This window comes from Monodon monoceros, unplaced genomic scaffold (genome assembly GCF_005190385.1).
Source record: "Monodon monoceros isolate NGI ecotype Baffin Bay Population unplaced genomic scaffold, NGI_Narwhal_1 Super_Scaffold_14, whole genome shotgun sequence".
Classification (NCBI taxonomy): Eukaryota; Metazoa; Chordata; class Mammalia; order Artiodactyla; family Monodontidae; genus Monodon; species Monodon monoceros.
In genome coordinates, this window is record NW_021703770.1 from 35,155,656 (window position 1) to 35,182,876 (window position 27,221).

Here is a 27,221-nt window from a genome sequence, read left to right on the forward strand (position 1 = left end):
TCTCAAAGTACCCTTTTAACTTTATTAGCCAGTTCCTCTTTGTTGGTCAGAACCATGCCTGTAGCAGTTATGTAGGGAAAACATGAGTACAAATGAAGTAAGACATACTGAGATTTTGAGATTAGGAATGTTAAGCTCTGTAGACTAATGATAGCATAACACTGTTTAGTGAGTTCACAGTGAGCTGCATGAAAGTAAGTTTGCAGTAGACTGGATGTGTACTTTGGCATTTAGCTGCTGCATAGCACAGGGCGATCAGCTCAGTGCTTTGTGATGACCTAGAGGGGTGGGATAGGGAGGGTGGGAGGGGGCCTCAAGAGGGAGGGGATATGGGGATATATGTATATGTATAGCTGATTCACTTTGTTATACAGCAGCTACTAACACAACGATGTAAAGCAGTTAAAGATATATTAAAAAACAAACAAACTGTGGCTTGGAGGAATGGCTCATAATTTTTCCTGAGAAGATAAAGTATAATACAATTTGAGATTTCTGTTCCTTAGTAAAGAGGTGCAATTCTACTGGTTCCCAGTTTTTGCTGTGTTGGTCTTCCTTCACTTCTGTTAATACATAGTCACTAAATCCTTCTTAAGAGTTCTTCCATCAGATTCAGTATTTCCTCTTGACTGTGGCAGCTGTTTTTTTAATCCAGGTTCTTAATAATTTGCACCTGTATTGCAGTTTCACCCCATCTTATTTCATTTCTAAACTCTACTGCAAGATTACACTGTCACAGACATTCTTTTCCTTACACCATTCTCTTGTTTATGTACTTAAAGGGATTGTCAAGCAAAATTCAAGTATCTCATTCTGAGTGTTTATCCCTCTTGTCCCACTGTTACCTGTATCTAAACTCACAGGACAGCGTTTCTCTAAGCAGTGTTTCTGTTTTGGCTAGATAGCTCTTCCTATGGTGTTCTAACATACATCCCCTATCTGTGTTTTTTCATATTGTGCATAGTTTTCCTTCTCCCTAAAATGGTCTGATTCTTCTCTGTGAGACATCTGAGATTACATCACCTCTTCTTTTACTTTTACATCTCTTAATCGTATAGACTGTGCTAAATCATCATTAATGTAACTTGTATGTCACATTGTAATTTTTTTATGTGTTTGTCTTTTGTTTCTTATTCCAGATAATAAGTTCCTTAAGGGCAAAGATCATTTCTTCAATTAGCGTTAATTTTTGTGACCTTTTTACCATTGTTTCTCAGAATTTTTCACAGTAGTACTGGGATTTCTTCCTTCTTGCTCTCCACCATCCTCTAGGGCACTGTCTTTGTCTGTTTCCCAGCGTAGCAGAAAGAGAAGAAATCACAGAAGAGTGCACAGTCTCGGTGTTTTAAGGCCCAGATCAGGGAGTGGAACACAATGCAGGCACTCACACTTCATTGGTGAGAACTTAATCACAACCAACTGAAAGGGAGACTGAGAAATGTAGGATGTAGCTGGGTAGCCATAGGTCCAGCCACAACTGTATTTTGGTGGGTGACTAGGACTCTCCACCACAGGTATGTTGATAGAACTTAATTTATCTGGTGATCAGTTTATAACTGCTATAAAAGAGTTTATTAGTTCTTTGTCATCGATGCTAGAATTTCTGTAATCAGGTAAAATTCTTACTCATAGTTTTCCCACATGGTATGTTCACCATTTTAAAGCCTCTTACAAATGTCTGTAATTTCTTCTTAGCACTAGAATTTTTTTTATCTTTAAGAATATTTTTGTGTTGTATTGATCTTTATGAAAATAACTCAGATGGCTTTCTACTGACATATAATTGTGAAAATTACATTTTGAAGCTGTATTGCTGCTTCAAAATATGGTTATCTATTCCAAATTATACTTTTAACCTTTCCCTCTACTTTCTCTCATGTTACTCCTCTGAATTAAAAAGTCATCAAACACCCAGGTATTTTCTGGTGGTTTCACTTCTGTTTATCAGAATTGTAACAAACTCAGATGTTTTAGCTAGATCAGGGTGGTATAGAAGTGAAGCAGTACTTATTTTCTGAAAAATATTTTTCTCTTATTGCTATTTTCTACTTCTCCCTTGGAAATGATTACATTATGAAAGACATAATAAATAGAAAATATGTAAAAGAAGTAAAATAAATAGTTACCCTCCTTTTGACTACTGATTCTGGCTGTCAGCTTGTTAAGATTAATTAAAATTTGTAACAATACCAAAATCATTTTATTTTTATATGTAATTTAATCACCAATCTTAAAAAAAATTTTTTTTTGTCTTTTTTACTACCTAATCTACCTAATCTGTACTTCCTTTGGACAATTATATCTGTAAGGGGAATGTAGTTTTATTAACAGGATTACATTTTTGTGTGTATGCTTTAATGGTTTTTTAAAAACTTGTAAACCTGAAAGTAAAATCTTTATTTCTAAAGCAGTTGAAATATTCTCTGTTCTTAACCTATACATTTAATTCTGGATAAAGGACCAATCATTGAAGCCTATGCTCTTGGTTCACATTTACGTGTTGTTTTAATGTTTTAAAGATGTAATTCAGAGAAACCATTTGAATTTATACCATTGAATTTTACTTTTCTAGCACCCTTTTATCAAGAATGCAAAACCTGTATCAATTTTAAGAGACCTGATCACAGAAGCCATGGAGATCAAAGCTAAAAGACATGAAGAACAGCAGCGAGAATTGGAAGAGGAAGAAGAAAATTCGGTTCGTAATTACCCTAAAAAAGTTGATCTTTTTCTGCTGAGTCGAGAATCTCCTATAATTTTGGGTTGTTTCTTTAAATATATCATTAGCACTTTCTGTTTTATTGTACAAGTGAAGTATGTTTGTTCATTAAATCTCAAAATATATTTCGTTTTATTAAATGATGTCTTTTCTGATGTCTTAAGAATTAGTGATTAATGGGGAATGTAAGGTTAATATAATAGGCTTATACAGCACCTGGTATCTAGTTGACACTGAGATGTGTTTGTTGAATAAATATTGTCTTGGATTTGGTCAATTTTATGTCATATCTTCTGGAACTTACTTTTAACTGGTCATCAGTTATGCTGTAGATAGAATACCACAGTAGAAGATGAGTTACTAGAGAAAGCAGGAGGGACATAAAAGGACCAGCTTATTACATTTATGTTCTATTAGTGCATCAATGCATTTTAATAAAGTAAAAAATTATATCTGTATATCACATTTTATAGTGTCTAATGTTTTTATGCTTCACTGACGATTTTTTCCTTGTTTTAAATTATAATATTTTTTTCTGGTTAAGGATATAGAGATGAATACCTCTTGGTATTCAGTTAGTCATTAAATCTGAAAACACAGATATTTTATTTTTATACTGATTGGAAATGTCTTTGATAACATCATCTATATTTTCCCATAGAAGTTTTTTTTTTTAATCTTACAGTTTTTGTATACAAATCCTATTATTTTGCTAATTCAAATTTACTTTCAATTTCAGAGACTGGTTATCTAATTGGTATTTCTTTTGAAATTCTTTTACCCTTTTCACCAAGTATTTTTAAAAATATTTATTTATTTATTTGGCTGCACTGGGTCTTAGTTGCGGCACACAGGATCTTTGTTGCCGTGTGCAGGATCTTCGTTGCGGCATGCAGGATCTTTAGTTGGGGCATGCGAACTCTTAGTTGTGGCATGTGGGGTCTAGTTCCCTGACCAGGGATTGAACCTGGGGCCCCTGCGTTGGGAGCGTGGCCACTGGACCATCAGGGAAGTCCCTCACCAGTTATTAAACCTTGTGTCATATGGTAGCCCAGGACAAGGAGAAGTGCGCTGCTTTTCAGAGCTGATTTATAATCATTTTCTGTAGATATTTGGCTAAATCAGTTACTCATTTGGCAGTGACTGTGGATTGCCTGGTGAGACAGATGCTTTAAGCTTATATTCTAGATATAATTTTTTTGCCAGTGAATTCACCATTCAGAATTTTAAACAGCATCCTCATAAAGGTGTTTTTTCCATAAGTAATATGGGATGATGTAAAGATCTTGGTTCTTGTTCTCAAACGGTCTTATAGTTCCCACCCTGTGTGATAATAGTTTTCGGTCTCTCTCTACAAATGATCAAATTTGTAAATGTCAATTATTTTTTTGTAGTTTCAAAAGCACTTTCAGAAGCACTTTTATCATATTATTTGATCTTTAAAGAAGATTGAAGATGTGTATATTATTATCTCATTTTGCAGTTGACTGAAATTAAATTAGGAGTGAAGTCACTTACCAAAATTCACAGAACTGGTGAGGAGGGCTTCCCTGGTGGCGCAGTGGTTAAGAATCCACCTGCCAATGCAGGGAACACGGGTTTAAGCCCTGGTCCGGGAAGATCCCACATGCCACAGAGCAGCTAAGCCTGTGCGCCACAACTACTGAGCCTGTGCTCTAGAGCCCGTGTGCCACAACTGCTGAGCCCACGTGCCACAACTACTGAAGCCCGTGTGCCTAGAGCCCATGCTCTGCAACTAGAGAAAGCCAGTGCACAGCAACAAAGACCCAATGCAGCCAAAATTAATTAATTAATATTAAAAAGCAAAACACAAAAAAACTGGTGAGGAAACAAGAATAAAACTACGTATTTTACTTTTAAGCTTCCATCCTCCTTCATTAAGACTTTATGCTCACTTTTCAATCAAATATTTATTAGTATTTATAAAAATAAACATCACTGGATTATCAGAATTACATACTTTGATAAGATTATGTTCTCAAAAAGTCTAGTCTTTGCCCCTCTGGTGTGGTACCCAGTGGTTTTCTTTCACCTTATGTAAGCTTCTCATGAGTGCTGGACTAATTAACTGCCTTTAATTAGCTGTCATTGGAGTAGTGACTATTTTTGCTTTGCTCCTATTTTCCTATACTTAATTATAGGTTGGTTTCCATTTTTTATGGATAAGGAACTATTGCTTACCCCAGAACTTACCAGTTTTTACTAAGTTTTAAAGGCCTTGCTATAGTCATCTCAGTTACTTTCTGCCACTTTGGTGATCTCTTTCTTCACTATTTTCCTCTCTTTCACTATTTTCCTCTCCTTCACTGAGCTTCAGTCACACTGATCTTCTTTCACATTTTTTATTATTTTAACATGCCAATGACCTTTCCTTATGCAGGGCCTTTGCATGTGCCATTCCCACTGCTTGAAACATTCTTCTTCCTTAGAACTCTTTGAATGAGTAGGTTCTCGTCTTTCAGGCCTCAGCTTTAACTATTATATACTGCTAAAAATTAGCAGTTTAAAACAACATACATTTATTATTTCATGATATCTGTAGATCAGTATTTCAGGAGTGGCTTAGTTGGATGATTTTGGCTCAGAGTCTCTTCTGAGGTTGAGGTTTAAGTGTTGGTCAGAGCTGCAGTCATCTGAAGGCTTGACAAGGAATGCAGTTCCCAGGTAGCTCACTCATATGGCTGTTCGCAGGCTGTCTCAGCTCCTGGCCATCTGGGCCACTCCATAGGACTATTTGAGAGTCTTCACAGTCTGGCAACTGGCTTTTCTTGGAGTGAGTGAGCCAAGAGTGAGAACAAAGAGGACATCTCAGTGCCTTTTATGACATCAGGAGTTGCACACTGTAAATTCTGCCACATTCTATTTGTTAAAAGAAGCTACTGGTCATAGAAAATGGTGGAGTAGGGAAATCTAAGAATCAGTGGCTCCACAGAAGCAACCATTAAGTTGGCAGAAACTGACAAGTCAAGCTTTTCAGAACACTGGAATCTAATAAAAAACTTATAGCAACCAGGGGAGTGCTTAATGAAGAAGCTTAAGAATGTTAAGTTTTGGTAAGAAAGTGTTGTGGCATTTTTGCTTTACATGCCTGCCATCCCCAATTTTTTAGCTCAGTGGCAGCCATGGGAACAGAGGTGGAGGTTGGGGGCAGGGGAGAGGAGTAAGAACCTTACTTTCAAAAAACTGTGCTTTTGCATTTTGAGCTATCTGGCAGTTCCCTGTGGGGCTGGCACAGAGGCTTGCCTTTGTTTTGATCCCCTTAAGGTGGAGCAACTTCCTAGATGGTGTCTGTCCAAAACATCTAAATCTTCTAGAGTTAGTAAACAAGTTTAGCAAAGTTGCAGCGTACAAGATCAGCATACAAAAATCCATTATGTTTTTATGCACCAGCAAGGAACAATGCAAAAAGGAATTTAAGAAAACAGTTCCATTTACAATAGCATCCAAGAGAATGGAATACCTAAGAATAAATTTAGCCAAGGAGGTGAAAGAATTGTACAGTGAAAAATACAACACATTGCTGAAAGAATACCTAAATCAGTGGAAAAACATCCCATGTTCATTGATTGGAAGACTTAATATTGTTTAAATGGCAGTACTCCCCGAAGTGACTCACATATTCATCCAATCCCTATGGTCTTTTTTTGCAAAAAGGAAAAGCCAATCTTCAAATTTGTATGGAGGAAGGGGCCCCAAGTAGCTAAAACAATATTGGAAAAGAACAAAGTTGGAGGATTCACTTTCCAATTTCGGAATGTAATACAAAGCTACAGTAATTAAATCAATGTGGTTCTGGCATGAGGATTGACATATAAATCAATGGAATAGAATTGAGAGTCCAGAAATACACCCATACATCTATGACCAATTAATTTTCAATGAAAGTGTGGAGACCATTCAATGGAAAAAGAGAGGTCTTTTTAATGGATGGCGCTGAGACAGCTGGATAGCCACATGTTAAAAGCGTGAGGTTGGACCCTTACCTCTTATCATATACAAATGACCTTTTAATATAAGGTCTAATTGGATGAATCAGTGACCAAAATGTAAGAGCTAAAAGTTTATCACTTTTCATGCTGTTACTAACACTCTCTTGAATGCTTCTAGCTTCTGCCCACTGCCCCGTCCCAAAGCCATCCCATTGTTTTAGGTATGTGTTACATAGTCTAGCGCACATTCAAGGTGTGGGGAATTAGGTTCTACCTTTTGAAGGGAAGACTGTCAAAATATTGTGGACAGATTTAAAAATCGCATCAGGTTTTTATGATTTCTTAGTTTTCAAATAAGCATTTATACTCTCTGGAACCAAGCTAGTGTTTCTGGATGAAACTATTATGTTGTTTTTTGTTGTTTTAATTGAAATTGTAAGAAAAAATTAAGTCTTGACAGAGTCACACACTTTGAGCAGTGTTCACACTCTTTGATTTAGATTATGTTCTCAGGCAGTAGTTTTTATCTTGAGGTCATTTTGTCATTTGTGCTCTGAATATAAATAAATATGCATATGCACAGACACATGCAATTTATAAGAACAATGAGATATGCAGAGTGGATCTGAAGCCCTCCTACAGTAAGAGTATGTTTCTATATTGCCATTCGTTTTTATCAGATTTTTAAATCAGTAGTCATGTTCTCTCAGAAACTTTTATTCACACTGAAGGCTGAAAATCTTACATAGAGTTTGTCTTCATACTGTTCATTCCTTTGGTATTCTCTTGCAAATTGACTTAAAATTGGATTACATATACAGTTTTAAAGTAAAACAGTCAAATTCTCATAGCTACATGTCTCTTAATGTTCATGGCCAAATTGTCATTAAAGTGATACTCTATTTTTCATAAGAGTCAAACATTTTCATAAAATTTGCATTTATTTCTGACCAAGTCAGTACAAAGTTGGACATAGTTTGTCTATATAAACTGTAGGCATACAGGACTTTTTCTTGTTCTCATTCAGATTATACTAATATATCTGTAGCATTCAAGGTGTGAGCATGCATTCTGGTAATTTATTAATTATACAATAAACAATACATCTCTATGTAGTTCTTCTTTAATTTATTATTATTATTTTTTTGGCTGCATTGGGTCTTTGTTGCTGTGCACGGGCTTTCTCTAGTTGCAGAGCACGAGCTCTAGGCACACGGGCTTCAGTAGTTGTGGCACGTGGGCTCAGTAGTTGTGGCACACAGGCTCTAGAGCACAGGCTCAGTAGTTGTGGTGCACGGGCTTAGTTGCTCCACGGTATGTGGGATCTTCCTGGACCAGGGATCGAACCTGTGTCCCCTGCATTGGATTCTGAACTACTGTGCCACCAGGGAAATCCCCCCTATGTAGCTCTTAAACTCTAATTCATCATTGATTTTTAAAAGATTAGTTTTAAGTTATCTGGTATGGCTTATTAAAATATTATATAGGCACTTATGTTTAAATATTTACACAGTACAAGTTACTGCTTGCTGATTTTAAATAAAATAACAAGGCAAACACTCCACACATGGTACACTGAATGATTATTTAAAAGTGTAATGGATGATGTTAATAAATTGAATTTATAAGGCATAGAATGCACTATTGACAAGTGGTCATTTTTAAAGTAGATTAGAAGATTGATAAGGAGTTTGCAAGAATTGCTTTGTACTGGAGCTCAGGTGTTTCCCATGTCAATCACAATGTTAATTTAAGTAAAATACAAGGAGCTGAAAGATGTGGGAGAATGTTAAAGTAAGTAAAATGTTGAGCAAAAAGTGGGATACTTCTTGATGTTAGGCTTGCTTGAGAGCTTTTCACTTTTTTTTTTTGAGAGCTTTTCACTTTTATGCATGTAATAGGCCTTTTATTTTCACTTTCAAAGGTGTCATTTTATTTCATATTAATTTAGTAATGATTCAAAGAAAAAGGTTTTGTCTACTAACTGGCTTTAGACCATGTTTTAGAGCTTCTGTCTTTGGAAAAGAAATGAGGACTTTCTGGTGATTTCTTTTCTGAACTTTTCTGGTCTGAACTCTAAACTTGTCAGGCTGCTGTCCTTAATGTCTGAGGGATGGCATGTCCCCTCCAGTTGTGATTCACTGAAACAGTAATTCTTAGCATGGGTGTCGGGAGAAATGCCAGGGTGCTTGGGAAAATCCACATCCCTACAGGTGGTGAGATAGCCTCCAGGTGAGTAGTCTCAGAATCTTCCATCTTCCCCCTACCCCTGTTTAATAAAGGAACTTCAATCAATCTCTCTCTTGAGAATCTTTTAAACTGATAAATAATAGAACAGCATCAGAATCTGCCCAAGTCAGTCCAGAAGCTTCTAACGTATCTAATTGGTGAAATTTGGGGGGGTGGGGAGGGTAGAATTTATCTAAGAGCAGGACAGACTGCTTAGACTAAAATCCTGATTCTGTTCCCAAATAACTGTCATGGGCCAAGTTACTTAACCTCTCTGCTTCAATTTCACTATCTGTAAAAAGGGGCTAGTGATAGATCATACTTCATAGAGTTGTTATGGGGATGTAATAAAAAATATGTATATCTTCACACTTAGAACAGTTTATCACACATAATATGCTCGATAAAGTTTAGCTTCAGTTTTATTAGTGCTACTACTTATATCACCACTGCTGCTATTATTTTAACATTTTGTCTGGGTGTTTTGTTTTTGTTATTATTTTGTTTGTTTAGTTTTTGGTTTCTTTGATGATAATTGTTCCTGCTGCTGGTTTTGCTACTCTAAGGGCCACCAAAATAACATCACTTACCAGACTTGAACCAGTATTTTCAAAATGTCTTTTTAACTGTTTTAAAACAAATTTTAAATGGTCAAATGTGCTTGAAAGAACTGGTAGAGATTTTTATAAACTACTTTAAGCTTAAAACCAGTAAAGATAATTTTAAAATTTATTCTCAGTCCTTTACTTCTTAAAAAGTAAATTAGATTTAGTAAGGAACATTTATATTTGAGATAACATTATTAATCACAAACTGAAATTCTTTAAAAGAACTACTTGTTATCTCTCATTCTCCCCATATAATTAAAACACAATTCTAAAAAAATCCCTCTCAGTGTTTAGATAGCTGTGAGTATGTAAACATCATAATATATTATGATTACATATTTTTTATGTTTGTGATTTCTGGAACGAGTAGTTGTCACGGTTTTTGTTACTGTTGTTTGTTGCTGTTAATTTTTCTGTGTACCTATCACGAATTTGTTCTGAAACGCCACATTCCCGGACTCTCTGCAGAGGCTGTAAAGGCCTCTGTGTATGGTCAAACACAAATAATTGTTTAGTGTCATACTTTATTCTTGACTAGTTCTTTCTCTCCCTCTATCTTTCTGTAATCTGAATGCTGACTTTCTGGAGTCTTGAACAGCTCTTCTCCTAAGACATCACCCCCCAGCCCCCCTTCAGCATCATCCTGCAAATTTCCGTTTCCTCTCTTCTCTAATGGATCCTATGGTTTCTGGATCTTGTCTTTCTTGTTTTGCTTCCTTACTTTGATGGACTTTATCTCCCAGGAGCTTCCAGACATTAGCAGGTTTTTTCACAACTTGTATATCTGACCATGTCTTTATTCTATCTTTACTGTTGATTGATTGAGTATAAAATTCTGGATTGAAAATAATGTTCCCTTAAAAATTTGAAGGCCTTGCTCTATTTCTTAACTTAGTAGTAAGGATGATGAGAAGCCGGATGACATTCAGATACCTAATCCTTTGAATGTTTTATAGAAGTTTTATAGATCTTCACTTTCTGTTATTTAAAACTTTCATGGAATGTGCCTTGGTGTAGATCTTTTTTTTTTTTTTTTTTTGCAGTACACAGGACTCTCACTGTTGTGGCCCCTCCCGCTGCGGAGCACAGGCTTCGGATGCGCAGGCCCAGTGGCCATGGCTCACGGGCCCAGCTGCTCCGCGGCATGTGGGATCCTCCCAGACTGGGGCACAAACCCGTGTCCCCTGCATCGGCAGGTGGACTCTCAACCACTGAGCCACCAGGGAAGCCCGGTGTAGATCTTTTTCCATTCATTGTGTGGAGTGCCTTTTGGCTCTTTCAATTTGGAAATGCCCCTTAATTCTGTGTTATTTTAGTTTTAAAATTTTTTACTGGAGTATAGTTGATTTACAAGGTTGTATTAGTTTCAGCTGTACAGCAAAATGAATCAGTTATACGTATACATATATCCACTCCTTTTTAGATTCTTTTCCCATAGGTCATTACAGAGTATTGAGTAGAATTACCTGTGCTATACAGTAGGTCCTTATTAGTTATGTTTTGTATATAACAGTGTGTATATGTCAATCCCAATCTCCTAATTTATCCCTCCCTCCCCTTTCCCCCCTGGTAACCATAAGTTTGTTTTCTACATCTGTGACTCCATTTCTGTTGTGTAAATAAGTTCATTTGTACCATTTTTTTTTAGATTCCACATATAAGCAATATCATATGATATTTGTCTTTATCTGACTTCACTCAGCATGAGAATCCCTAGGTCCATCCATGTTGCTGCAAATGGCATAATTTCCTTCTTTTTTATGGCTAAGTAATATTCCAGTGTATATATGTACCACATCTTCTTTAGTCACTCCTCTGTGGATGTTAAGGTTGCTTCCATGTCTTGGACATTAAGGTTGCTTCCATGTCTTGACTATTGTAAATAGTGCTGCAGTGAACATAGGGGCGCATGTATCTTTTCAAATTATGGTTTTCTTCAGATATATGCCCAGGAGTGGGATTGCTGGATCATATGGTAGCTCTGTATTTAGTTTTTTAATGAACTTCCATACTGTTCTCCATAGTGGCTGTACCAATTTACATTTCCACCAACAGAGTAGGAGGGTTTCCTTTTCTTCACACCCTCTCCAGCATTTATTGTTCGTAGATTTTTTGTTCTTTTCTTTTTTTTTTTTTTTTTTTTGCAGTATGCGGGCCTCTCACTGTTGTGGCCTCTCCCGTTGCAGAGCACGATGAAGTGCCTTTGTTAGATGCTGATGAAGTGCTTTCACTACATGGAGGGTTTTGTTTTTGCTTTTTAAATTAGTGTTTCTAATCACAAATGTGACATCTACATGTGATTTTTAAAATCTACAAAGAGCGCATAATAAAAAGAATCTTTGGCACCCTAGATCTTCATTTCCACAGCCTCCCTCCTGGGAAGCAACCATGATCATTAATTTCTTATGTATCTTTGTGGAAATCGTTTATGTATAAACATCTCCTTTCTTCACCCTTTTTTGCACACACAGGAGCATACCATACAGACCTTGCTTTGTATCTTGAGATTGTACCATATTTGGCACATTTAGATCTATCTCATTCTTTTCCACGGCTCCGTGTTTTACAATTATGTGGTTGAACCATGGTTTATTTAACCCGTCCACTAATGATAGATATTAAATATGTTGCCAGTCAATACACAGTGCTGATTTGAATATTCTTGTCTTTGAAAACATGCAAGTATTACTTACAGGAGATGCTCCTCAAGGTGGAATTTCTGTGCCCCAGAAAGAAATTTAAACAGGGGAGTGGTGTGAACAAGCTGGCCTTTTATTTTTATTTATTTATTTATTTTTGCAGTACGCAGGCCTCTCATTGTTGTGGCCTCTCCCGTTGCAGAGCACAGGCTCTGGACGTGCAGGCTCAGCGGCCATGGCTCACGGGCCCAGCCGCTCCATGGCATGTGGGATCTTCCCGGACTGGGGCACGAACCCATGTCCCCTGCATCAGCAGGCGGACTCTCAACCACTGCGCCACCAAGGAAGCCCTGTTCATAGATTTTTTGATGTGTGAGGTGATACCTCATTGTCATTTTGATTTACATTTCTCTAATAATTAGTGATATTGAGCAACTTTTCATGTGCTTTTTAGCCATCTGTATGTCTTCTTTGGAGAAATGTCTATTTAGATCTTCTGCCTATTTTTTGATTTTTTTTTTTTAATATATTGAGCTGCATTAGCTGTGTGTATATTTTGGAGGTTAATCCCTTGTCAGTCACTTCATTTGCAAATATTTTCTCCCATTCTGTGGGTTGTCTTTTTGTTTTGTTTATGGTTTCCTTTGCTGTGCAAAAGTTTTAAGTTTCATTAGGTTCCATTTGTTTATTTTTGTTTTTATTTTCATTACTCTAGGAGGTGGATCAAAAAAGATATTGATGCAATTTATGTCAGAGTACTCTGCCTATGTTTTCCTCTAAGAGTTTTATAGTATCCGTTCTTACATTTAGGTCTTTAATCCATTCTGAGTTTATTTTTGTGTATGGTGTTAGGAAGTGTTCTAACTTCATTTTTTTTTACATGTAGCTGTCCAGTTTTCCCAGCACACTTATTGAAGAGGCTGTCATTTCTCCATTGTATATTCTTACCTCCTTTGTCAAAGATTAGGTGACCATAGGTGCGTGGGTTTATCTCTGGACTTTCTGTACTGTTCCACTGATACATATTTATGTTTTTGTGCCAGTACCAAACTGTTTTGATTACCGTAGCTTTGTAGTATAGTCTGAAGTCAGGGAGCCTGATTCCTCCAGCTCCGTTTTTCTTTCTCAAGATTGCTTTGGCCATTTGGGGTCTTTTGTGTCTCCATACAAATTGTAAAATTTTTTGTTCTGATTCTGTGAAAAATGCCATTGGTAATTTGATAGGTATTGCATTGAATCTGTAGATTGCTTTAGGTAGTATAAGATTCTTCCAATCTAAGAACATGGTATATCTCTCCATCCTTTTGTGTCATCTTTGATTTCTTTCATCAGTATCTTATAATTTTCTGAGTACAGGTCTTTTGCCTCCTTAGGTAGGTTTATTCCTAGGTATTTTATTCTTTTTGTTGCAGTGGTAAATGGGAGTGTTTCCTTAATTTCTCTTTCAGATTTTCATCATTAGTGTATAGGAACACAAGAGATTTCTGTGCATTAATTTTGTATCCTGCTACTTTACCAAATTCATTGATGAGCTCTAGTAGTTTTCTGGTAGCATCTTTAGGATTCTCTATGTATAGTATCATGTCATCTGCAAACAGTGACAGTTTTACTACTTCTTTTCTAATTTGGATTCCTTTTATTTCTTTTTCTTGTCTGATTCATGTGGCTAGAACTTCCAAAACTGTGTTGAGTAAAAGTGGCAAGAGTGGACAACCTTGCCTTGTTCCTGATCTTAGAGGGAATGCATTCAGTTTTTCACCATTAAGAATGATGTTAGTTGTGGGTTTGTCATATATGGCCCTTATTATATTGAGGTAGTTTCCCTCTATGCCCACTTTCTGCAGAGTTTTTAATCATAAGTGGGAGTTGAATTTTATCAAAAGCTTTTTCTGCATTTATTGAGAGGATCATATGGTTTTTATTCTTCAGTTTGTTAATGTGGTGTATCACGTTGATTGCTTTGCATATATTGAAGAATCCTTGCATCCATGGGATAAATCCCACTTGATCATGGTGTATGATCCTTTTAATGTGTTGTTGGGTTAGCTTTGCTAGTATTTTGTTGAGGATTTTTGCATCTGTGTTCATCAGTGATATTGGCCTGTAGTTTTCTTTTTTTGTGTGTGGTATCTTTGTCTGGTTTTGGTATCAGGGTGATGGTGGTCTCAGAACGAGCTTGTGAGTGTTCCTTCCTCTGCAGTATTTTGGAAGAGTTTGAGAAGCATAGGTGTTAGCTCTTCTCTAAATGTTTGATAGAATTCACCTGTGAAGCTATCTGGTCAAGGACTTTTGTTAGTTGGGAGTTTTTAAATCACAGTTTCAATTTCATTACTTGTGATTGGTTTGTTCTTATTTTCTATTTCTTCCTGGTTCAGTCTTGGAGGGTTGAACCTTTCTAAGAATTAGTCCATGTTTTCTACGTTGTTTGTGGCCTATTGTTGCTTGTAGTAGTTTCCTGTAAGCCTTTGTATTTCTTTGGTGTCAGTTTTAACTTTTCCTTTTTCATTTCTAATTTTATTGATTTGAGCCCTCTCCTTTTTTTTTCCTGATGAGTCTGGCTAAAGGTTTATCAATTTTGTTTATCTTTTCAGAGAACCAGCTTTTAGTTTTGATCTTTTCTGTCGTTTTCTTCATCACTATTTCATGTATTTTTGCTCTTATCTTTATGATTTCTTTCTTTCTACTAACTTTGGGTTTTGTTTGTTCTTCTTTCTCTGGTTGCTTTAGGTGTAAGGTTAGGTTGTTTATTTAAGAGTTTTCTTGTTTCCTGAGGTAAGATCAATTCTGTGTAATTTTATATTTGCTATTTCTTAATAACTTCTTCTCTTTTCTCTCTCTCCCTCACTTTCTGTCTCCCCCTTTCTCTCTCACCTCCCCCCCATCTTTCTCTCTTACTCTCCTTTTATTTCCTTGTTAAACCTCTTAGATTTATCTTTCAATGATCTTATCTTCTCTGTTTTTTTATTTTTCTCTTCCTTTTTTTTTGTTCCTTCTTGGAGGTCTCTCTAAGTTTATCTTCTAACCCTTGTATTTTTTTCCATAGCTAATATTTAATTTCCCAAATATCCTTCTCTTCCTCATTGTTGTTATATTATCATTATTACTTTGAGTTTTCTTTTTCTCTCTTCCTTGTCTCTGTTTCCTTCGTGTTTATTTTGATCTCTAACTTTTCACTTTATGGGTTTTCTTGAAGAATCTAATGATTGTATTTGAGAGAAACACTAAAATTGCCTATTGGAAACTCTGTGTAAGAGTAGAATTAGTTGACTTGTGAACCTTACTGTAAAAGACGTTATGACCCACTGCTCTGGGGCCTGAATTTGCTTGCCTCTTGTGAGTTCTCTCCTTACAAGCTTAAGTTTTGGGTTTCTTTGGTCTGCTGAGATAGCTACTACTTACATATATTTATGTGATTTCTAGCTTCCAGTTTTTTCTTCTAGCTTCCAAATTTTTTGACATCTCCTGTTTGCTGTTGTCTCCTCCTCCATGCTTTTTGTCTTTATGAGTTTATTTCTTTTCTGTGCCTTTACTGTAATTTTGTACAATAAAAATTGTATTTTTTGAGGGTTTTTGCTGGAATCAGCATAAACCCATGTGTTCAATCCTCCATTTTAATGGAAACTTTTGCCATTTGTCTTTTCTTGGGTGTTCTGAAATTGTCATTTTAAATATTGAGTTGTTAATGTGATGATAGTCAAATAAATCTATAAAACCTCATATGTTATAATGATTAAAAACTCCCTGAGCACTCATAAAGTTTTACAATTAAAAGGAAAATTTTGATCTGTTCAATTATAGTTTATTCTGGACATTTTGTAAATGAAAATGATCCAAGAAGGGAAGGGAAAACTTCTAAAAGATACATTACAAGAAATCTAGGAATTTAAGGCAAGTCATACCAAATTAGTAGTTGATGAGAATAAAAGTAAATGTACACCTGAAACTAGCACAATATATTGTAAGTCAGCTATACTTCAATTTAAAAAAAAGGAAATGGACATTTCTGTTTTTCTCAACCACTGTTTTATAAAATAATTTTCTTTAAATGGTGGAACAAAGGTACAATCTTGAGCCTTCCAGCCATACGAGAACAATTGTAGACTATTGAGCCATTATTTGATTGATTCTGTGCTTGCCTTACACCTACATCTGTGTAGTTAAGGTTGTTGCTTTGTAACCTCCCTTTATATTCATTTGTAACTCATCTTGGTTACCTTTGGCCCATGAAACTTGGCTGATCCTTCTTTTGGAATTTGCTCCAATTTGGTGGATTCATTTGGACAATACCTGCTATTTATGGTACTGGGGACTGGCCACCTTTTTAGGATATGGCAGAAGATTTTGAATGGCTATTTTGATATAGTAGTCGTTTTCATTTGAGACTTTTTCCCCATTCCTTTTTTCCTTTTTTTGATTGTTTCAAAGATAAATGGTCTTTTCAGCATCATGGGAGGTCTACATTGCCAAGTTTTACTTCTACATTTATTTTTAGTTTAAGAATACAGAGAGCTTGTATTCTTTGATGGCCTTTTTGTTAGCTGTCTTTAGTCTCCATCGTTGATTGGTCCTTTCCCGATGACTGGCCTAATATGACACAGAGCCAGTTTGGCACTGGACCATTGAAAATTTAATAGTGCTAAATTTTGAAATAATATAGATCAAATTCTTTCCCTGATTTTGAAATTCTAGAGCTGTAAATTCACCATATTGAGTTGCTGCATTGTCGAAGATACTTATGTTTGATATTCAGTATTAATACTTGAACCCATTGTAGAACCTGCTTTTTTTCATTTTGAGTGAGTGCAGTTTTCAGAGAATTTATGGGTAATACCAATATCAGCTTATAATTTTTCCAAACTTAATTTACTTCTACGTAATTCAACTTACTACAGTTGGAGAAAAACTTGAGACCTAAAATTATGTTGACATTTCCATCAACTCTCACTGTGACTTTTGAAAAGGAAACACTATATGATAACTATTTCAAGGTACGTTGTTTTAAAATTTTTTGGTGCTGTACACCTGTGCCCTGGGTAAGTAACTATTATAAACAAACTTCTTTAAATATTTTTTATTCAAGAAAGGTATGGGACATGATTGGAACTAGTGCCTTATGAATTTGATTTTATACCTATTATAGAGAAAGCTTGTCTGATGAGAATACATCTTGACAAATTGACATGTTTTGATCGGTGCTGAGGTAATTGTACAGATTTTTAAAATTAAACAAATTGTAAACAGAGATTTCTGCAGCAGGTTAATCCCAATATCAAGGTTTTTGTGCTAGTTTAAGCATTGCTAAACATGGCAAAGATCTTCTTTTTGGGGCATTTCTCAGCATGTGATATAAATTTGGTGCTGAGTTGGGTCAACTGTATTACATAGTAAGAAAGAATTCGTTTTCCGGATGTCAGTGGAAGATATTCCCAAATCCTTAGTGTGAGTTGATTAAAAAGCATAAATATATTTGTTCATATTTACTGTAAATACCTAAATTATCTATAGAAAGACTATTTTTTAAAGAGTATCTACTAACGGTGTTGCTCTTTCTATTCAAAACAACTTTCTACAAATACGACATTTTGTTTTACCAAGGAGCATTCATAGTAGGGTATAAAGCAAATCTATGTGTATTTTTTCTGCCATGTAAGAATTTAAAAAATCTTATCCAATAAAGCATGCCTTTTTAAAAATAAGATGTGCTTCAGGGCATTCTCTCTCTCTTTTTTTTAAGCATGTATGTACTGAAATTTGCTAAATATTTTTAAAATATCTTTTTCTGAAAAGAGATTCCAACAGATTTTTTGGTTAAGTGATGGAGTACAGAGCACTGTTCTTGTCAATACAAAAAATTATATACATGAATCACTAAAAGTCTGGTATTTTAGTTATTGCTAATGGAAAAATGATTCCTTGGGATTTGTAATGTTTAATATAATGTGTAGAATATTCAGCAAATGGCTGTGTCACTTGATCTCTCTCTTTATACATTTGAACAACCTATCTACTTCTGGAGGGGAAAAGAAAAGCCAATAATGCTTGGTTTTTACTCTGAGAAATTTCTGACTTAATTGATATAAGCTGAAGCCCAGGCATCAGAATTTTTTCAAAGCTCCCTAGCTGATTCTAATGTAGATGAGGACCACTGACCTGTAGATTCTCGTGTTGGGCTTTGTGACATAAATATTTATTTAGTAAATATAAATTCAAATAAATGAATTTCTTCCATTTTCTTTTTCTGAAGTAACTTTTAATTTTTGAATACGTTTATATTTACAGAAGAATTGTGAAAATAGTACAGAGAGTTTCCATATACCCACATCCAATTTCCCCTATTAAAATCTTATGTTAGTATGGTACATTTGTTACAATTAATGAATCAGTATTAATAAGTGTTTTCAACTAAGGTCTATACTTTATCCAGATTTACTTAGTTTTTACCTAGTGTCCTTCTTCTGTTTCAGGACCCATCTAGGATACCACATTTACATTTAGTCACCATGTCTCCTTAGGCTCCTCTTGATGTCACAGTTTCGCAGATTATCCTTGTTTTTGATGTCCTTGAGAACTTTGAGAAATGCTGGTTAGGTGTTTTGTAGAATGTCCCTCAACTGGGATTTATTTGATATTTTTTCTTATGATGACACTGAGGTTATTGGGTTTTGGGAGAGAGACTACAGAAGTAAAGGCTAGTCTCATCACATTTATATCAAGAGTATTAAAGGAAAAACTCATTTCCTCTACTTATAACACTTCTGACACCAAATGTGTGGATTTTCCACACCAAGCGATTCTCCAGTTTACCAATTGGGTGTCTTACAGTTTAATTCATTCTGACACTGACTATCTGGAGTTAGCACAGACCCTGCAGGTTAAGGACTCAGTCTCACAAACTTGTCCCCTCCCTCACATCAGATGCTCGTCACAAGTCTGGGTCTCCCATACTTTGACCAACTGGCTATAAAGCAGGGGTTCCACAGTTCCCTCCTCAGTTTCATTAATTCTCTAGAATAGCTCACAGAACTCAGGAAAATACTTTACTATTTCCAATATGGGATACAACTCAGGAACAGACCAATGGAAGAGATGCATAGGGTAAGGTATGAGGAAGATGTGTGGAGCTTCCATGCCCTCTCCAGTCATGCCAGTCTCCTAGCACCTTGATCTATTCACCAACCTGGGAGCTCTCCAAAACCCTTCTTTTAGGGGTTTTATGGAGGTTCCTTTACAGAGATATGATTGATTAAATCATTGGCCATTGGTGATTAACTCAATCCCTAACTCTTTTCCCCTTCCTGGAGGTCAGGAGGGTAGGCCTAAAAGTTCCAACCCTCTGATCACATGGTTGGTTCCTCTGGCAACCAGCCCTCATCCTCCAGGAGTCACCGTTTTAGCATACAGCCAGACATGGCTGAAAGGGGCTTATTATGAATAAGAAAACATGCTCCTCCCACACATATCACTCAGGAAATTGTAAGGGTTTTAGAAGTACTGTGCCAGGAACTGGGGACAGATAAAACCTGTATTTCTTCTTATATCACAGATGCATTTTGTTAACATGACTTATCATTGTCAGTGTTACCCATGATCGCGTGGCTGATGTAGTGTTTGTCAGGTTTCTTCACAACAAAATTACTCTTTTCTCCTTTCCATACTGTTTCTTTGGAAGGAAATCATAATACACAGCCCACACTTGAGGAGTGGGAAGTTATGTAGGAATTCTTCTACACAGGATATTTGTCTATTTTCTCCACTTATTTATTCAGTCATATATATCTCACTGACTCATGGTTATTTAGTTTACACTTTGGGTTATAATCCAATCCTACCTTATGTATTTTCTTGTTCAGATTGTTCCAGCTTTGGCCATTGGAACCTCTTATGGTTGGCACTTTTGTCCCTTTGACATAACCCCACCATTGTGGGTTTGCTTTTACTTTACTTACTTCCTTACTCCCTGACACTGTAAGATACTCTAGATTCAGTTTGTATATTTCCTGCCACAGTTTCTAGAATCCTAGGAGCTAGTTCCTTTATTAGAGAATGGTATTAGAAACCAAGATATGGACTGTAGATGTACTTGTTGCTACTGTGGCATATTGTCACGTTATTGATCCCTCTTAGTAGACAAAGCAAGGAGGTATATGTGTGTGTGTGCTAACTTGTGTATATACACATATCTATATGTATATCTCCATCTTTACCTATATTAAGCTAAACATGAATTCATACTAATGTCTCTGACTCTGATCCATTACCACATGGATCCTTCTATCTGCCTCCGCTTGTTTATAACTCCCCCCTGCAATGGTGAAAAACCTGGCTCCCTCCATCTACCACCCGTTTGCTAAATATTTCAGTTCCTGTGTGCGTGTATAGTGGTTTCAGAATTAACTCATATCCCCATGGGAACAACTTTATCAAGTAGAGCACGGTGCTTATGTACAGTGCTTTTTGTTTTAAGTCTTACAGATTCCACTCACTTCCAAGGTTGTGTGTGTCACATTCTGCATTCCATCCTGGGATCTCTTGACCACCTGAAATATGTTTTTAAATTTGCATACATTAAGTAAGGTTCACTCCTTATAGTATAAACTTCTGTGAGTTTCGACAAATGCATGGTGTCACGTATTCACCACTGCAGTATCCTGCAGAATATTTTCACCACCCGAAAAAATCCCTATGCTACACCTATTAAACTCTCCCTCTACCCCCAAGCCCTCTGCAGTTGCTCATCTGTTTACCATCTGTAGTTCTGCCTTTTCCATATCATGTAATTGAATCAAACAGTACTGGCTTCTTTCACTTAACAATATGCATTTAAGATTCATCTATGTCTTTTTGTGGCTTAATAGCTCATTTTTTCCCAAAATAGTATTCCTTTGGATGGATGTACCACAATTTGTTTATCCATTCACCTACTGAAGGACATCGTGGTCATTTATAGCTTTTGGCAATTATGAATAAAGTGGCTGTAAACATTTTCATGCCAGCTTTTGTGTGGATGTAAATTTTCAAATCAGTTGGGTAAATACCTAGGACAGTAATTGGTAGATCTTATGATATGTTTAGCTTTGTAAGAAACTACCAAACTCTATTCCAGTGTTACACCATTTTTGCATTTCCACCAATGAATGAGAATTTCTGTTGCTAAGCATGTTCACCAGCACTTAATATTGTCAAGTTTTTGTTTTGTTTTGTTTTTTGTTTTTTTTTTGCATTTTAGACATTCTAACAAGTATTTAGTGGTATCTTGTTGTTGGTGTAACTTGTAATTCCTAATGACAAAAGGTGTTGGGCATCTTTTTATATGCTCACTTGCCATTTATGTATCTTCTTTGACAAGATGTCTATTCAGTACTTTTCCCCATTTTTAGTTTTCTTACTGTTTATTTTTAAGGAGTTGTTCATGTGTTTTGGACACAAGTCCTTTAAAATAAGGTAGTGTTTTGCAAATATTTTCTCAGTCTGTGGCTTGTATCTTCATTTTCCTAATGGTGTCTTTCATAGAGCAGTAGTTTTTGTTTCAATATCACCAATCGGTTTTTGGTTTTGTTTTTTTTCCAATGGATCTTGCTTTTGATGCTTTAACTCATCACCAAACTAAAGGTAACATAGATTTTCTCCTATGATTTCTTCCAGAAGTTTTCTGGTTTTGCATGTTATATTAAGTTCTATGATCTATTTAGAGTTAATTTTTGTGAAAGCCATGAGGTCTAAGTCTAGGTTGTATTTTTTTTCATATGGCCATCCGGTTGTTCCAGCACCCTTTGTTTAAAAGATTATCCTTTCTCCATTGAGTTGCCTTTGTGCCCTTTTCAAAGATTAGTTGACTGTATTTGTGTGGGTTTGTTTCTGAGCTCTCTATTCTGTTCCATTGATTTATCACTGATATATGTATCTATTCTTTTTCCAATACTACACTGTCTTGATTACTGTAATTTTATAGAAGTCTAAAAATTTGAGTCTTCAAACTATTTTTCTTATTCATTATTGTGTTGGCTGTTTTAGGCCTTTTTCCTTTCCATGTAATCTTTAGAATCATTTTGTTGACAATTACATGTTAGCTTGCTAGAATTTTTATTGCGGTTGAATTGAAGCTATACATTAAGTTAAGAAGAAATGATATCTTAACCATATTTTGAGTCTTTTAATCCGTGAACATGAATGTCTCTCAGTTTATTTAGATCTTTGCTTTTTCTCATCAGTGCACACAGATTCTATACATATTTTTTTAGACTGAACATGTTTTTCTGTGTGTGTGTGTGTGCGCCTTAAAAGATTTTTTTTTAATTCCAAATTCCAGTTATTTATTCCTGGTATAGAGAAAGCAAGTGAATATTTTATATTGCCCTTGTATCCCGTGACTTCGCTATATTCACTTATTATATAGTTCCAGGAGGTTTTTGTCGATTCTTTGAAATTTTCTAGACAGTCGTGTCTATGTAGGCCTTTTCAGTCAGTCACATTATCCCTTTCTTCTAGGGCCTGTTTCCTCAGTGTTAAAATGTAGTTATATTTTGACCGTTAAAAAACTAAAGAAGAAATCAACAACAAATTATTCATAACCAGACTTCTTGATAAAATAGAGCCTTTGTGTCTTCACTTCATCATACTCTCTCTCCACCTCTTATCATATTGTGGCTGAAGTATTCTCCAGCAGTACTCTTTACAGGGCAACTTTCTGGGTAAGATGAGATCATTTTAGAACTTATTTAATTTGACGTGTCCATGGGTCATCAAAGTCATTTTGTGGCAGCCAGCTGGATATGCAGTTTTGAACCCCAAGGGAGAGCGCTCAGGCAGTTGGAGAATCAGCAGGCTTTCTGCATTTGGTGGTTAAACCTTAAGCAAAAGCGAGATTGCTCAAAAAGTGTCTAAAGAAAAGCATCAGTTGCTGCTTCTGCTAGACCACTTCTTAGGTCACCCTCATTTGCCTGAGTAACTCCTTATCCTTCAGGAGTCATCTCAGCCATTGATTCCTCTGGAAAGGGGGAACTTTTCATGATACTCCTCCAAGGCTTTGGTCAGGCAAGTGCTCCTCTGTGCTCCCGTGGTATCTGTGTTTAGCTCTGTGACAATGCTTATCTCACTGTATTTATGTCTACTTTCTAACTTTCTCCACTAACCTGTACATTTCTCAAAGACAAAGACTGTATCTCAGCACACTGCCTTGCACACAGTAGGTACTTATAAATATTTAATCAATATTTATGAAATCAATAAATATGTGTATAAAATTGCTTTATAATGGGGTTTAACTGACTTAACCCCTTATTATTCAGCATAGTGCCACAAGATTATCATCAACACAGAAAGTATATGCATTTAAAAATAATAAGGTACATACTGGTACATGAAGTATTTCTGGAGCAATGCTTAAGTCAAGCATGTGATAAATATTTTGTTTTGGGGGTAATTGCTTGTTTTTTGCTGCCTTGACTTGGCATTTCTCTGCCCCAGAATGTCTTTTGTTATCAGGAGTTTCAGTAATGTAACTGCATGCTAAAATTAATATTGTTATTTTATTGTGATTCAGGCAGTCTCCTTCTAAATTGTATGTTTTGGAAGCTGATTTCTTAAAGTCATTTTATAATGTTACCATTTCTGAGTTTGTACAAGTGATTTCTTTTGTTAAGTATATATTAAAGTTTCTGTTTGTTGTTAAACATGACCATAATGGAGCAGAAAAGGAGTAAGAGAAAGAAAGGATAATAAAAAGAAATTATTTTCAAAGACAAATTGGCTGTTAGTTCTATTTGTTCTAAGAACATAAGATAATACAATCCTAAATCTGTTTATATGAAAGCAATTTAGAATGCAGTGACACGAATACTTGATATTTCCTGTTGTATGTTTCTGTCAATTTTGTGGAATCAACAAGTGTTCACTGAGCTCCTGCTATTATATGCAAGTCATTGGGGAGATTACTGAATGTAGTCTGTCCCTTAAGAAACATAAATGTTGCTTATATAAAAATATAACATGGCAGTGGCTATAGTATTTTAAAATATATCAGTTTTTAAAAAAATCAGTGGCCAATAGTCTGTTTCTGAAAGGTATTGATAGTATGTTAGTAAATAAAATAATATTTTATGAACCTGTTTTATCTGTGTAAATCACAAATTAATGGAATTTGTTCTAGCCTTTTGTCTTTGGTGCCCTCTTGTGGATTTTTTATAAACTGCTTGTAACAACACAACAGTTTTTAAAGGTGTTATTTTTATTTTAAAATATTTGATTTTATAATCTTTATATTTTGTTAATCCTTTGACATGCTTTTGGCTGTGAGAGAAAAAAGAGAAGTCATGGTTAAGGTTGCTTTTACTTTTTAAATTTACTCTATTGTATATCAGTATTGTGCACAGGGGATGTAAGATAATCTTTTGTTTGGAAGCTTTTAATATAATGCCAGGAACTTGTACAGTCTTGCATCATGGAGCCTCTGAAGTCCTGCCCACACCCTTCTCACCATTTAGGTTTGTTGTACTGATGAACAAGTCGTTAATGACTTTCGGAGATCGTGAAAGCTTTGATGTAACTTTAAAACATGCCCATGAGCGTGCAGAAGGTTAGCATGCGTGAAGGCAGACGTTTCTGTTAGTTAAAGATAGGTATGTCAAAGACAGCAGCTGTATAAGCTCTTCTGCTGCTTTTGCAGTGAAGTAGAAGGAACACCTACTTATATCGGTGGGAAGGAAGTTCATTCTTTGTACAGGTTTCCACATACTATAAGTCTTAGTAATATTTAATTGGTGAATATCAATATATTACTTTTTTAAACCTGTCAGACTTTGCCACAGTGCTTAAGGATGGCAGTTTGAAGGGGAATGTTTCTGATGTTTTCTCAGTAGTTCTTAGCTCAGTTGGGTTGAATATGGTACTGAATGCGACCGAGTTAACCAGTTGATTCTGCTGTGGGCTCTTTCACTTGTAACACAGAAATAGTAGACACTGCAGATGTATTGAGAACAGAGGCAATGGATAAGTGCTATCCTTTACCAGATTTGGAAGTGGAATTTAAAGATAATGAATGCTCTGTTGGGTCACATCAGTAGTTTCACCTTGCTATAGTAGAGAGTGCCTTTAGTTTAATGGTACACAGGGCTCATCCATGATGTGAGGCATACAAGCAAATGTACAATAGTTCCCTTTGATTTTTGCCTTTTCTAACTCAAGAATGATTAAAATTTATTTACTGACATAGGTTAGCATGTGAGCACAACCACCAAGACCTGATTTAGTTCTGCATGGGGAGAAAAGTAAAACCTGCCACAGGTTTCCCCAATTTTATGCTCATTTCCTTGAAGTTGCACTGCACATGCCATGTTGATTTCATTTTTTTAAAAAATAATTTTTAAATATATATTTCATTTTATTTATTTGGCTGCATTGAGTCTTAGTTGCTGCACATGGGGTCTGTTGTGGCATGCGGGATCCTTCATTGTGGGGCGTGGGCTTCTCTCTAGTTGTGGCGCACAGAGCACACAGGCTCAGTTGTTGCAGCATGTGGGCTCTAGAGCGCACGGGCATGTGGGATCTTAGTTTCCGGATCAGGGATCAAACCCGCGTCCCCTGCGTTGGAAGGCGGATTCTTAACTGCTGGACTGTGTTGACTTCTTATTTGACTCTTTCCCCACAAATTAATCACTAGAATTCAGTGCCTTTATCATGTGCTAAAGTGTCAAATTCCATTAAGTCATTTTTTGGTTATCAATAACTGGCATTATCTATTTTATTTTCTGTCTTCATCTACTCAGATTAGAATCTTTTACAGTTTTCTCTTTAGGGTCAGTTTGGCCTCTTTAGGTCCAGAATATTGTAGTTATTTTTGATTCATTGTATTTGATGTCCAGAAAGTTTCTAGAATATGTTGTTTCTTCTTTCATGACTTCTTTTAGATTGGACTTGTCATTTAAACTGGTTCGTATAGGACCTTTTCAGCGCGGATTCTTTTTTTTTTTTTTTTTTTGGCGGTACGCGGGCCTCTCACCACTGCGGCCCCTCCCGTTGAGGAGCACAGGCTCCAGACGTCAGCGCAGACTCTAATCACCTCAAATCTAGATTTCAGTAACAACCTTCTGATTCCAGGCTCTCTTTCTTCAGTCTCCTTCTCCAGTTCACCCTTTAGTCCTCAAGGTTCCCATCACTCTGCCAAGCAGCGCATGCTGGCTCCCAGTGTTTAAAGCACTCTGTAACCTGTAGGCCATTCCTTAGTGCAGCCCAACTCACTTAACGCTTTCCCTTCCAGCCATAATAGTTCTACCTTTGTGCTTGTTTTTCACAATCTAGGGTGCCACTGTCTACTCTTTCCTAATTTTGGTCCTAGAAATTTTTATCTTAGAAAGATCCAGCTGTCTAAGGGGAGTAATTTAATTCTAAGGAGCAAGTGAGTCTTAATTCTGTGTTTTTTTCCATCCATCTTGGCAGCTTGTTTATTCATTGTTTGTCTTTTTGTAAGCTCAAGTTTAGTTGAATTTTATCTCTGAGAATGATGTGAGTTCTGGGTTGAAGGTTGAGTAGGAGTCCCTTTAGGGTGGATTTTAATTTTTCATCAGACACCCGGGGTGCTTCCATACTGAGACTGCATTCGACTAATTTCTCAGCATGGGGTTCCCCAGACCATGTGGGTAATGTTAGAAAACCCAAACCCATGTCTGTACATCCTAAAGGGAAAACCCCCCACCATATCCATTCCTCATCTTTACCTATAGCCCAGGTGAGGCAGACAAGTTTATATGTCATCTCCCTTATCTGTGAGTACGTTTTTTCTTGTCTGTCCTTTCACTGAGGATGTAGACTTTCAAGATTCCCAATTTTATGTAAGAGTTTCAGTTCTACTTTGGAGAGAACCCAAAGACTCTTGCCTTCCTTTATCCATTAAAATGGATAACCCATCACCATCGCACCCCCATCATCACATGCCCCTATGGCAGCCCTAAGGTCAGATTTAGCTTATTCTCACTCTAGTTCCTAGTTGTTTGGGGCTCTTGGAGATTTCCTTTACTATCTTGAAAGCTCAGTTTTGTATTTGTAGTATGTTTTGTTACATTATTCTTTGCTGTCAGTGCCATCC

At 36.1% G+C, this 27,221-nt stretch overlaps 1 protein-coding gene across 1 annotated transcript in view; it reads left to right on the forward strand.

The window, feature by feature from the left end:
* STK3 (serine/threonine kinase 3) overlaps positions 1-27,221 on the forward strand; it is a 324,871-nt gene that overhangs the window by 197,445 nt on the left and 100,205 nt on the right. The window contains exon 8 of the mRNA XM_029222626.1: positions 2,573-2,698. Within this exon, the coding sequence (XP_029078459.1) occupies positions 2,573-2,698 (126 nt within the window). The remainder of the gene's footprint in view (positions 1-2,572; positions 2,699-27,221) is intronic.